General features: G+C 38.8%; 1 protein-coding gene across 5 annotated transcripts in view; it reads right to left on the bottom strand.

Annotated features, from left to right (window-relative positions):
• The window catches only part of LOC149813481 (cyclin-dependent kinase F-4-like), a 72,515-nt gene extending 60,477 nt beyond the window's left edge, over positions 1 to 12,038 (bottom strand). The window contains exons 1-10 of one of the 5 annotated variants that reach the window (XM_089992329.1): positions 11,833 to 12,032; positions 9,139 to 9,390; positions 8,966 to 9,037; positions 8,784 to 8,887; positions 8,531 to 8,693; positions 8,030 to 8,104; positions 7,854 to 7,932; positions 7,702 to 7,770; positions 7,421 to 7,510; positions 7,186 to 7,324 (exon numbers count right to left, since the gene is read on the bottom strand). In XM_089992329.1, coding sequence (XP_089848455.1) covers positions 7,186 to 7,324; positions 7,421 to 7,510; positions 7,702 to 7,770; positions 7,854 to 7,932; positions 8,030 to 8,037 — 385 coding nt within the window. In that variant the 5' untranslated portion in view covers positions 8,038 to 8,104; positions 8,531 to 8,693; positions 8,784 to 8,887; ... (1 more) ...; positions 9,139 to 9,390; positions 11,833 to 12,032. Of the gene's footprint in view, positions 1 to 7,185; positions 7,325 to 7,420; positions 7,511 to 7,701; positions 7,771 to 7,853; positions 7,933 to 8,029; positions 8,694 to 8,783; positions 8,888 to 8,965; positions 9,038 to 9,138; positions 9,391 to 11,832 lie in introns of all 5 variants that reach the window. The other 4 variants (XM_089992327.1, XM_089992332.1, XM_089992328.1 and 1 more) reach the window with 4 other exon arrangements.
• Positions 12,039 to 12,595: the final 557 nt, after the last annotated feature.

The raw sequence follows: 12,595 nt of genomic DNA, 5'->3' as shown, positions 1-12,595 counted from the left end.
TAAACAATGAGTGGTCTAAGAAAGATCTACAGAACCCATGCCTCTGTATTTTTAAGGAGAAACTCTCAAACCACGAGCGTGAGGCCTGCTTCAAACCATATATGGCTCTTTTTAGTCTGCATACATATGTGCTTGGGTCTCCCTTAGCATATCCTGGAGGTCGTTCTATGTAAACTTCTTACTTCAAGTCTCCATGAAGAAATGCATTTTTTACATCTAACTGACTTAATGTCCATCTATGTTTGAAAGCTAAAGACAGTATAATTCTTATTGTCACCATTTTGACCACGGGACTGAAAGTCTCATCATAATCCTGACCATATTCATGTGTAAACACCTTTGCAACAAGTCTTGCTTTGTATTGTTCTATGGTACCATCAAGTTTGTACTTGATTTTATAAACCCACTTGGAATCAACAACATTTTTGTTAGGAGGTCTGGCCACAATTTCTCATGTCTAACACTCATGAAGCGCTTCCACTTCTTCGTTCATTGCCTCAATCCATTTGTTTGATTTCACAGCTTAATGAAACCCTACGGGTTAATCATGCTTATCAACCTGAGACATAAAGTTGAAGATCCATAGAAAAATTATTGTAGCTGACCCATCTGTCAATAGGATGTCTGACTCTATTCGAACTCCTCAGGTTTTCAGCTGGCACACAAGTATCTGATCCAATGTGAGGAGTAGGAGGGGCACCTTTTTCTCTCCGCACATACACATACCCTTCTTCAGTGTGTGAAGTTTCACCTACCTAATCACTAGATTGAGGTAACCATGCTTATCAACCTGAGACATAAAGTTGAAGATCCATAGAAAAATTATTGTAGCTGACCCATCTGTCAATAGGATGTCTGACTCTATTCGAACTCCTCAGGTTTTCAGCTGGCACACAAGTATCTGATCCAATGTGAGGAGTAGGAGGGGCACCTTTTTCTCTCCGCACATACACATACCCTTCTTCAGTGTGTGAAGTTTCACCTACCTAATCACCAGATTGAGGTAAGCATGTTTGACCTGAGTCAATATCATTTAGGTCTGCTGGATGTGTTTCTTGAGTACACCGAGGTGAGCAATCACCATAAGCATATGCAAATAATTTTGTATTCATCCGCGAATGATAAACCTCTTCTCTGAGAATCCTCTGACAGGTATTAAACGCTACATCTCCAAGATCATTCTCATCAAACACAACATTCCTGGAAGTCTTGACACGCTTAGTCATAGAGTCATAACACTGATAACCTTTATAATCATCTGCATATCCCACAAATTTGCACCTGGTAGCCTTTGGTTGGAATTTATTCCTGAGAGAGTCATCAATATGAACATAACAAATGCATCCAAACACAGGCAGAGCATCATAATCGGGTTGGATGCCGAAAAGAGATAAGAACGGTGAACTATTTTGCAAAACTATCATAGGCAGACGATTTATAATATAAACAGTTGAATGGAATGCTTTTGTCAACAGACTAATGGGAAGATTACTGTTGTGCATCATGCTCATGGCCATTTCAACAATATGTCTATGCTTTCTCTCAGCAACCCCATTTTGTTGTGGCGTATGTGGGCAAGACACTCTACGCTTTATTCCAATATTCCGGAGAAAATCAATAAAATCATTCGATGTATACTCACCACCTCCATCACAATGAAAATGCAGAATATTGGAAGAAAAATGGTTTCAAACAAAGGCATGAAAGTTGCGAAATATGGGAAAGGTTTCAAACTTATGCTTCATAAAGAATATCCAAGTATAACGAGAGTAGTTGTCAATAAAGATGAGACAGTATTTGCTACTAGAAGAGGAGCATACGGGCGCAGGACCCCTAACATCCGAATACACAATTTCAAAGGGTCTTGAAGCTCTTTTATTTATAGAATCAAAAGGGAGTACATGACTCTTACGCCTTTGACAACTGAGACACTTTTTATTACTGTCCTCAAGAGTTAAACTTGATTTAGAAATTAATTTGCTTGATACAAGTTTCTCAAGAAAAGAATAACTGCAATGACCAAGATGATCGTGCCAAAGACTTGGCTTATTACATTTAGAAAGACTAAAAACAAACTCAGGACCTGACTTCGATGACTCAGACTGAAAGGACTTAGACTTCAATAAGGGCTTCAAGACAGAACTGGTACACACAAATGGATCTTCCTTGAAGATGTACATATTTCCTTTTCACTCCCCTTCAGCGAATGTTGCCCTCGTTTGAAGATCCTTGACATACACAGAAGAGGGAGTGAATTCAACATAAGAATGTGTATCATCAACAAGTTTGGACACAGAGACAATATTTTTTTTATGTTAGGAGCATGAACAACATTTGACAAATCAAGAGATGAATTTGACAGAGGAATGCTTGCATTACCAATGTGAGAAATGTGATGGTGAGATCCATCTCCAGTAACAATACTATTTTTACCAAAGTAAAGAACCGAGTTCGAGAGCTTACCAACATCATCGGTAACATGGGTCGCTGCTCCTGAATCAACATAGCATGATCCTTGATCATTCTGCTTCAAGTGCAAACCAGACAATGTTGCTAACAAAAGTTGTTTCACCTCCCCATCAGACTTGATGGCATTATCTTCCTTCTTACTCTCAGTGTTTTGCAATTTGCCTTTATTTTGAGGATTAAACCAGCAATTTGCCTTAATATGCCGCTTTTTATTGCACAGGTAACATGTTGGGATAACTCTTTGATTTTGATTCTTCGCATTAGAGATAAACGACATATTGGGTGTGGGAAGCAAACCTGGACCTGCAAATCTGCCACGACCTCTTCCTCCTCTGAAGCTATTTCCTCCACGACCACGACCGAAGGAGAACCCAGTGACTAAAACATCTTGGGAGTCAGATTGAGTACCAGAATCTTCAGCAATGCCTTTCATCGACATTTCATATTATAGAAGTTTTGCCCAGAGGTCCTCAAATGTGGGAAGTGTGGGCAAGCATAACAGTGATGTCACTAACACGTGATAATCTGGGCCTAAGCCATTCAGTGTTTGTTGCACTTTATCCTTGTCTGACACTTCACTTCCAACAATGGCTAGTTGATCTATAATAATTTTCATCTTATTCAAGTAATCCATGATAGATAGACTACCTTTCTTGAGAAGATGGAATTCACGCTTGAGAAATAAAACTCTTGCTTCAGATATCTGAGAGTACGTCTGTGTCAACCTATTCCGCAATTCCATCGTTGTGCAGTCGTCGGGAATAGCAACAAGTACTTCCTGAGACAGGATAGATGTTATGTAGGCAATTAATGCCTGAAACTTTCTCATCCAAGAGACATAATTCGAGTTGCGAACAAGCTTGGTAGATGTAGCTCCTTGTGCGTTTGGTTCCTTCTTTGCGATGAATTCTGGTGGAGCAGGTATTGATCCATCCAGATGACCAAAGAGGTCTTGGCTCCTGATAAAAGGAGCTATCTGTCTCTTCCAAGTCAGGAAATTGAAATTATTTAATTTTTCAGAGACGAGTTGGCTAAGAAAGTTTGATGACAAACCGGATTGGGTTGAAGAGGAATTCATGACTATGAGACACGGGAATACAACAACAACAAGTATGCCTTCATCCCAAAACAATTGGGGTCGGCGATATGAACCAAAAAAGAAAATCAATTTGGGTCTTCCACATGAATCCTTCTCCTCCAATCATTTCTATCCAATGCCATGTCCTCGGTGAGGTTTAAAGCATTCATATTCTTTCCTATCATCTTCATCCAAGTCTTCTTAGGCCTACTCCGACCTCTTTTAACTAATATATTTTCTCATTTCTCCGTCCTTCTAACTAGAGCATCATTAGGCCTTCGCCGAATATGTCCAAACCATCGCAAACGATTATCTCTCATCTTATTTTCAATGAATGCAACGCCTACCTTCTTACGTATCTCCTCGTTTTGAATCTTATCTTTTATTGTATTTCCACACACCCATCTAAGCATACACATCTCAGCTACACTCATTTTTTGAATATGATGTCTCTTGACAGCTCAACATTCTGTACCATATAGTGAAGTGGGCCTAATTGTTGTCCTATAAAACTTTCCCTTCAACCACAATGACATTCTACGATCGCACAACAGCCCGGTTACACTTTTCCATTTCATCCACCCAACCTTTATCCTATGATTTACATCTCCATCAATTTCTCCATACTTTTGAATGATAGATTTCAAATATTTGAAACAGTCATCCACCGGTATTTCTTGATCACCAAGCTTCACTACACTCCCATCACTACTTTGTTGCTTACTAAACCGACATTCCATATATTTTGTCTTACTTTGACTCAACTTAAAACCTCTTGCTTTCAATGTTTGTCTCCATAATTCTAACTTAGCATTAACCACAGCTCTAGACTCATCAATCAAAACAATATCATCAGCAAACAACATACACCACGGCACATTTTCTTGAATTGATCTTGTAAGCCCATCCATCACTATAGCAAATAGGAAAGGGCTTAATGCAGATCCTTGATGTAACCCAACCGTTATAGGAAAATTGGTTGTCACCCTTCCACAAGTGCGGACATTGGTTACTACTCCTTCGTACATATCTTTAATTATACTAATGTACTTCAGAGAAACACCTTTCTTCATCATTGTCCACCCGAGAACATCCCTAGGTACTTTATCGTATGCCTTCTCCAAATCAATAAAAACCATATGCAAATCTTTGTTCCTCCCTCTATATCTCTCAATAAGTTGTCTAAGAAGATGTATAGCTTTCATAGTTGATCTTCTAGGCATAAAACCAAATTGATTCTCCGATATCATGACAACATTTCTCAACCTATAATCAATCACCCTCTCCCAAAGTTTCATAGTATGACTCATGAGTTTTATACCATGATAGTTTGTGCAATCTTGTATATCACCTTTATTCTTATATAGAGGCACCAAAGTACTCTTCTTACACTCATTAGGCATCTTATTTGTCCGCCAAATCTTGTTAAAAAGATTTGTGAACCATTCTAAACCTTTCTCACCCAAGCATTTCCAAGACACGGGAATCTAAAATGGAAAATACTCTAAGTGGAATTCAATGATTGTGGGACACTGTGAGAATTCAGTCCAGAAGAAAACTGATTCTGACAAATTCGGATCTGCCTTTTTTTTTATAGATATCAGATCACGTAAAAGTTCAAAAAATATCAATCCGATATTACTGAATCAAGTCACCAGTTCATGCCGTGTTCGATTAGTGTGGACCAAGATCACGATGAATCGTGATTTCAGATGAATCAGCGATGAGTTTTGAGATGAGCTAACAGGAAACACAAGTTTAAGTTGGAACGAATTCTAAGATGGGTTACGTAGGGTTTCAAAGGAGAACCGAAAACTTACAAGCTTCAAAATGAGTCACGAATAGGGTTTCAATCAGCCTTTTTTTAAAAGGCAAAACACGTGTTTCAAATGAAAACACGAGAAAAAGTTTTAAGAAGGGATAGAGATGAGAAAGAAAGGGTGCGTTCTTTAGAAGAAAACACGATAAAAGAATCGGGGATTGTCCTTTGGAAGAAAACATGATAGAATAGGTTGCGAAAGAGAAGAAATCAAACAAAGAGAGAAATAAGAACGCTTTCCTGACCGGAATCAGATTACCTCTATGGTCATACCTTTTTTGAAGCAACACCGAGCCCTAGAACCAGCCTTGCTTTGATACCATGATAGAAGTTGAGTTTGCGTCAGATCTGGTCTTCAACAAAGAAAGAAAGAGAAGAAGAAAGGTAGGATAAGAAGAAGAGGGAAAATACAAAGTCGTGTGGCTGCACAGGTGCACGATTTTTCTTAAACATAATTGTGACATGTTTTGTGTATATAAACATTAGGTTACAAGACAATACATTTGTGGACATGACTGTCCTGCAACAAAAGGCAATAATACATCCGTGCCCCAGTAAGCACGTCAATGAGATACGCAATCCCAGATTGGGTCTGGGTCAGACCCCAAACTGGGTCCAACTACACTGCACTTAATACACATCTCCACTGATATTTATGCTCTATTGTCTATGCAGTGAGAAGCGCTAGGCAACACCTAGATATTGTCTGGAAGCCCAAACAAAGATTCATTTTTAAATGAATCTTATAAAATTGAAAAATAAAAGTTACTAGATGATCATCATCTTTAAAATGCCATATCGAAAATTTTAATTATTTTCTTGTGAAACTACCTGTAAGTGCATGCCTTGTGCCTTAGATTCATATGAGCACCGCAAACATAGCTAACCATGACCATGGCACAGGGCATTAATTCTAAGAACCACCTTGAAGTTACAAGGGAGAAAAGGCAGCACAAACATGTGTGAACTAATCAAACAGACAACCAAAAATAATCACATGATGTCCACAAATAATCACATAGACAAGAACTTCATAGGAAACCACGCAGTCTTAAACACGAAATCCCCTCATTCTTGAGTAAACAAATGGTGATGACACTTGATTGCTAGCAATTTTTTATTTCCATGAAGTACAACATTAATTTACTTAGAATGCAATAAAACAGTCCACCCATTACTCTTTCAAAGTTCAAACAGTAAAACGATAACTTGCAGTTAACAGTCAGGTTACAATAGCAAAGAACCAAAAGAAGACCCTTCGTATCTTCATGCAAATGTGTCATCATCTTCTGATGTCATAATTCTAAATGTGATAAACATAACATAACTAATGCTGCAGACCATATCATCATAGTTAACTGTAGCATTGCTACAGGATAAGAACTGCTGCTTCTGCTCTTAATACCACAATAATTTACCAATACCAAACTCCAATTTTGAATAATAATTCTGAAACTAAAACAGCAGAAGGCAGCACAAGGACAAAAGATCTGAAACAGACTGGTATTAACAACTAGAAACCAAAGCAGAATATCTTGCATCAACCGCTCGATGATCTTTCCATCACCAAAATCATAATTATATAATAAATTATTTCTAACCACCGGAAAATGTCGCTCCAGGCACCACCTATTCAATGAGCTTTATTGATGACTATATACCAGTGATATTTAATAGCACATGCACTTGTATGACACAGTTGATCTTAAACCACTAGCAGCAGAAACTTGAATTAGGAAGAATAACTATGGAATAAAATATTCAATGATCAATATGATCCACTTAGTCAAATGAACCTAGTGTGCAATGGAAAATTCACCTGGTTTCAGGTCTCGGTGAAAATACCCTTGCTGATGCATGTAAGCAAGAGCCTGAAATACTTGGAAGCACCAATTTCGCACTACAGCCTCCGAGAATAACTTGCCCCTGTCTTTCATCAGCTGGTACAGGTTACATTCCTAACCAAAAAGTGAAGGCTATGAATCAGGAGACGTTTTCCTCAATAATCATGAAAAAACTAAAAGCAACAGAGCAGAGACCACAGCCGAACATACCATATACTCAAATATAAAGTAAAGAATGTCATTCTCCCTGATGACTTCCTTAAGTTTCACAATATTGGGATGATTCATCTTCCTCAATGACTGCCATTAAAAAGAATAAAAGAATTAGGACAGAGAAATAATCAATAATCTATGTCACATTGTCACAGTTGACATCCATTTTTATGAAGTTTCTAGTATGACTTGCATATAAGGAGATGCAGAATAAGAGTCAAAATGAAATATTCATATAGTCAATAATGTAAATAAAGACAACAGGCACTTCCAATTACCTTAACTTCTCTAAGATTCATGCATTCTTCCCACGAGTAATATTTTCTTTTCATTTTCTTGACTGCCACCTGCCAAAGGAAAAGTTCAATTCCATCTCAAACAAATATTCAACAGTATAAATTGCTACAATTATGCAAGGGTAAGGGCATACAATTTCGCCGGTCTGACGATGAATGGCCCTCCAGACAGTCCCAAAGGTTCCATCACCTACTTCCTTAATAAGTGTGTACCTGCAGGACTCGCTCCCTCTAGATCATGAATATCCCATCCAGATCGTTTATCCAGCAAAGAGATATATACAAGGAAAAAGTTATTAATATGACATACTTGTCCATTCTGGTAGGTTTGAAGTATTGTAGATGGTGGCGTCTATATGCCTGCCACACTCTTATACAAGTGTTGCTGAATATCCTATAGATAAAGCTTCAGTAACAATCCCTCAACTTAATTGAAGATTTGAAAGGAACCTCCTTGATACAAAAAGAACAATAAACAAGCTTGCCAGGGAAAACCAGTATTAAGTCTGACATGCAACCGGAGATCTATCGAAGTCTAAACATTTTCTGACAGTCTTAGAAGTCTCATTCAGCGAAAAAGACTCCTAGTGATTATTAAAGGATCAACTTCCTCGATGCAAAAGAAATATGAACAAGCTTGCCAGGTGAATTTCGTATCACTAATGACTTGCAAGAGGAGATATATCAAAATCTAAATCTTCTCTGACAGGCTTAAAAGCCTCATGCAGTAATAAGGACTCCCATAAGGACACCCCACTATGCAAATCATTGTTAAATATGTCCAGAAATACTGTGAAGCACAACATCTTACACTCTGCCTCGTGACCGATTCAACAAGAACTTCTCCCTGGAAATTTAACTGCCCTAAACCTCAGTGAGGGCTATGCCTAGCATGTATTCAACCTTCAAGTGAAGCATTAAATCTGGAAAGAGATGCTGAAGTGAACTTAACTCCAGTCTCATCCAAATAGCTCCTGTCATCCAAAAAGTCATACACAGTAAGAAAAATATGCAGCAAAAAAAAAAACTAACTTAAGAGGCAGAGACTGTTAAATTTGACTCACAAAGTTCGCCACTAGAGTCCATGCTACACAAACAGCATGCACCTTTGATATTCGGCGTACAGAAACTAGAGAGGACCCTCATTTGCTAATGCATAGGTTCAATCCTGGAACACAATCAGACAAGTCATTACAAGAAACCAAGTGCTAAGCATACACTCAACTAAATTAAGGCCGGGCTTTACCCCAGACAATCTGCTACACAAAGTGCATCCAATTTCAGAGTCGATATGGGTGCACAAGGTGTTGGTAGCACTCTGTTAAAAGGAACAAAGAAAAAGAAAAGCAGGCAAAGCATAACACAGTAAGAAGCAGTCTACACAAACATAAAGCATGCATGTGTTCCAAACCAACTTACGCATAAAAAGAGAGAATACATTCAACACTAACTTCAGAATGCATTGTGTCTACTGTGGCTTCCTCGTAACAGCAGATGGCCGTTAAGTACAATTGACAAAAGCAAGAACAAGAACTCCACCAAGGATGAGAAACCACCAATTGAGAACCTTGTGGAATGATAAAAATCTATACTGGAAACAATTTGACCAAAAAAACTGTTGCTCCATATCTTTGTTAAATTACACAAATTCCCAACAAAAGAGGATGCAACCTGAAAAGGCCCATAACAAAAGCATTAATACAAACCATAAAGCAGGAACAAAATTCACATGGAATGAGGACAATAAACAAAAAGGATCAGCCAGAAACCTGCCTATCCACAAAACAGAAAACGTACACACACACAAAAGGTTTTGAAATTATGAATCTCTTCATCTACTGGTGCTTAATAGTGTAAAACTCTAAGTAGGATAAATCAGCTAGTCAGGATATAAAGAGTCTGTGACTAACTGACTGGCACAGGGAGGTGTGTATGTGTGCATGTGCGAGTAGGATCTTGTCAACTTGCAAGAGTTATAGCAGATCTTAACAAGTTCACCAACTTTAATTAATGTAAGAAAATTAGGGAGCTTCATCAAAGTACTTCATCTTCAATTGCGCCAAGAGTATTTTCTAGTGTTAAATAAAGTATGATCTGATTGCATGCCTACAAATTTACAAACATAGATCTGGTTGTAATATCCAGGACAAAGCATTACATCAGAATTTTGAATTTGTTTCCAGTATACAAATTTGGTGATCTTGTTGATGCCTGAAATAAGCCAACCAGATTGTCATTAAAATAAGATTTTCAATCCATTTTCATCCACCCTAATGTTATGTGCAATAGTCTGAAGCTCACAATCTAGTACAGAAAACATTTTTACTGTGACAACTTCAAACTTTAAAGGGTCAGTAGCCTCTGTACATGAGTGCTTCAAAATGTGCAGCTTACATGTGTTGATATGGGTACTTCAGGGTGATGGCGCTGGGTGCCTCAACATATTTATGACATTGCTGGGTGCTTCAACACATATACATGTCATACACTGAAAATATATAAAATAATAATTTTCTCCCTCCCTTGATTTTTCTGCATGCATATGCACTCATACATGCATCTGTTCATGCACACAAGAGAAAAGAAAGTGCAATTTCAAGTATGTCTATTCACGTCTGGTTCTCAATCATAAGATATACTCTCATATCTCTACATTCATTTGAGCCTGATGTTGATTAGGACCTTGTTGAGCTATATCTAACTCCACAAGCTATGACACGATGATAACATTACAAATTAATTTTGCCTCTTTTTAAAAGATATGCTCAAACTATAATTTCATAGCCAAGAATCTATTACAGCTTTATAGACTTTTTTTTTTGAAAAAAGCGCAAATTTTCATTAAACCCCCAAGAGAAACACAAGAGACAAGAAATCACCAGAAAAAGAAAACCTAGACACATAAATAAGAGGCTACAACATCCCTAGGCTGCTCATTAATCCAGTCTGCAAAGAGCCAATCCACACAAGCTCCTGCAGGCCCCACTCATTAATAGCAACCATACAAACATAGTGATGTAGGGAACTACGAATGCAGTCCAAAGTGAAACCCTGGTTTCCAGGTTAAATTCACTACTGGAAAAGACATCCCCTCCAAACAAAGTACCTATTCCCCTTACTCCTGGCAGAGCCCGCAAAAAGCATGTGTCTGATAATCATAATTGGATCCAATCCACCGAGACATCTGACCAGATCTCCGATACAGCTGCTGGAAGAAGGTACAGCTCAAAAATTGAGCCAATCCACACACCCGAATTGTGAGCTAGGTTGGCATTCCAATTCCAAAGTCTGAAATTCAAACACGATCTTAAAGCAATTTGGTTACAGATGCTATCAGCATAAAACTATCAAAACTGCAAGGAGTCAGGAATCTTAACCAAGACCAGAGATTAAACCCTCAAAATGGGATCCCTTTTTGTCAATCCACAAGCTACTACTCCAACGAATTTTAAGAAAGGCCATCAAAATTAGGCGAAAATATAAACCAAAAAAAAATAGTACTCAAAAAAGCCCTATATCAAAGGGAACTCTGGGATTGAGATAATAGGATGCTCAAAATTGAGGATAAGCGGTTGCAATCTCCGCCCCATTCTGTTCATCCAGCCCTTAAAAAGAACAAAGCAGATAACCACGAAAAAACACAGAAGTGCAAACTCTAAGATAATAAAACACCAAAGCACCGCTATTTACAAGCAATCCAGTCAAACAAATTCAAATTTCAAAGCAACAAATCAGAAAGAAAACCGCCACACCCTGCAAAGCAACATCTTCAACCAAGAAATCCCTTTTCGTCCACTCCAACCGCATAGAGATCACCAGGAGCCCTAATTCTAAGAACAAACAAGATCGCAAACTGCAGAAACCCTAGACTTCCTCCTCTTATCACAGAATCAACAGATCTGAGCAATTACCAACCCTGGATCTAAATTTACAGCTCGAAACAACAACAACAACGGGATCAGAATTTCCATGAATTCGAAACAAAACTCGATAGGATTCACGATAATTTCAAGACATTACGTCCGTTTTAGGATTTCGACTACGATCAACAAATGATCGGAAAAAACGCATGACGATTAGAAGATCAACAGAGAGAGAGAGAGAGAGATTTACGTGGATAGCTTCGAGCACGAGCTCCTTCGCCCCCACGGAAGACAGGCCAGCAGAGAGAGACTCTCTTCTTCCCCTTGGGGTTTCAGACCGTACGGATCATCATCCTCTTCTTCCCCACCGCAAAGACACGCATCGAATCCCCCTTTCCCGAAACTGTCACTTCGATTCCCTCCCCGTTCTCCTTCGGCACAACCCAAACCGCGCTCTATCTACCTATACAGTATACACATATACCCTACCTAAGCCCGGTTCTGCCCTTGTCTTCTCTAACAATAACCACCATGTCCCTTCTCGAGCCCTGTTCCTGTTCTCGCTTGTATGTTCGAGTCTCGACCATCTAAGCCATCATTTGACTGGACCTGGACTCGATGTGGGTCCGAGAAAAACGTTTGGTCAACCCCACTGCATGATCCGAAAAGGTCCTCATATCTTGGGTAACTTCGTGAGGTTCTTTGACTCTCTTTCTTGGTTAGCTCATTTTGTTAATCACAGTCAACTGGACCCTTGGGTCAATGGAAGCTCCCCGCAATGTTAGGATTTAGTTTTAGTTTGAGACCCACTACACATGCGACTGGTTCAGTCTCAATTTACACCATCATTTCAAACCCTAAATGAGACCAAAATTAGAGGGTCAAACGTTATAGCCAGTAAACCTTGGGAATTGGTTTGGTAGTGCACCTAGCCTAGGCCCACCAGCGGCATCTAAAACCCGGTCAATGTAACACAAGGTGACCTGCGCTAGATGCTCTAATCAACCTATTTT

The sequence above is a fragment of the Nuphar pumila genome, chromosome 16 (assembly GCF_984573655.1).
Source record: "Nuphar pumila chromosome 16, dmNupPumi1.hap1.1, whole genome shotgun sequence".
Lineage (NCBI taxonomy): Eukaryota > Viridiplantae > Streptophyta > Magnoliopsida > Nymphaeales > Nymphaeaceae > Nuphar > Nuphar pumila.
This window is presented reverse-complemented; position numbering and strand designations above follow the sequence as displayed.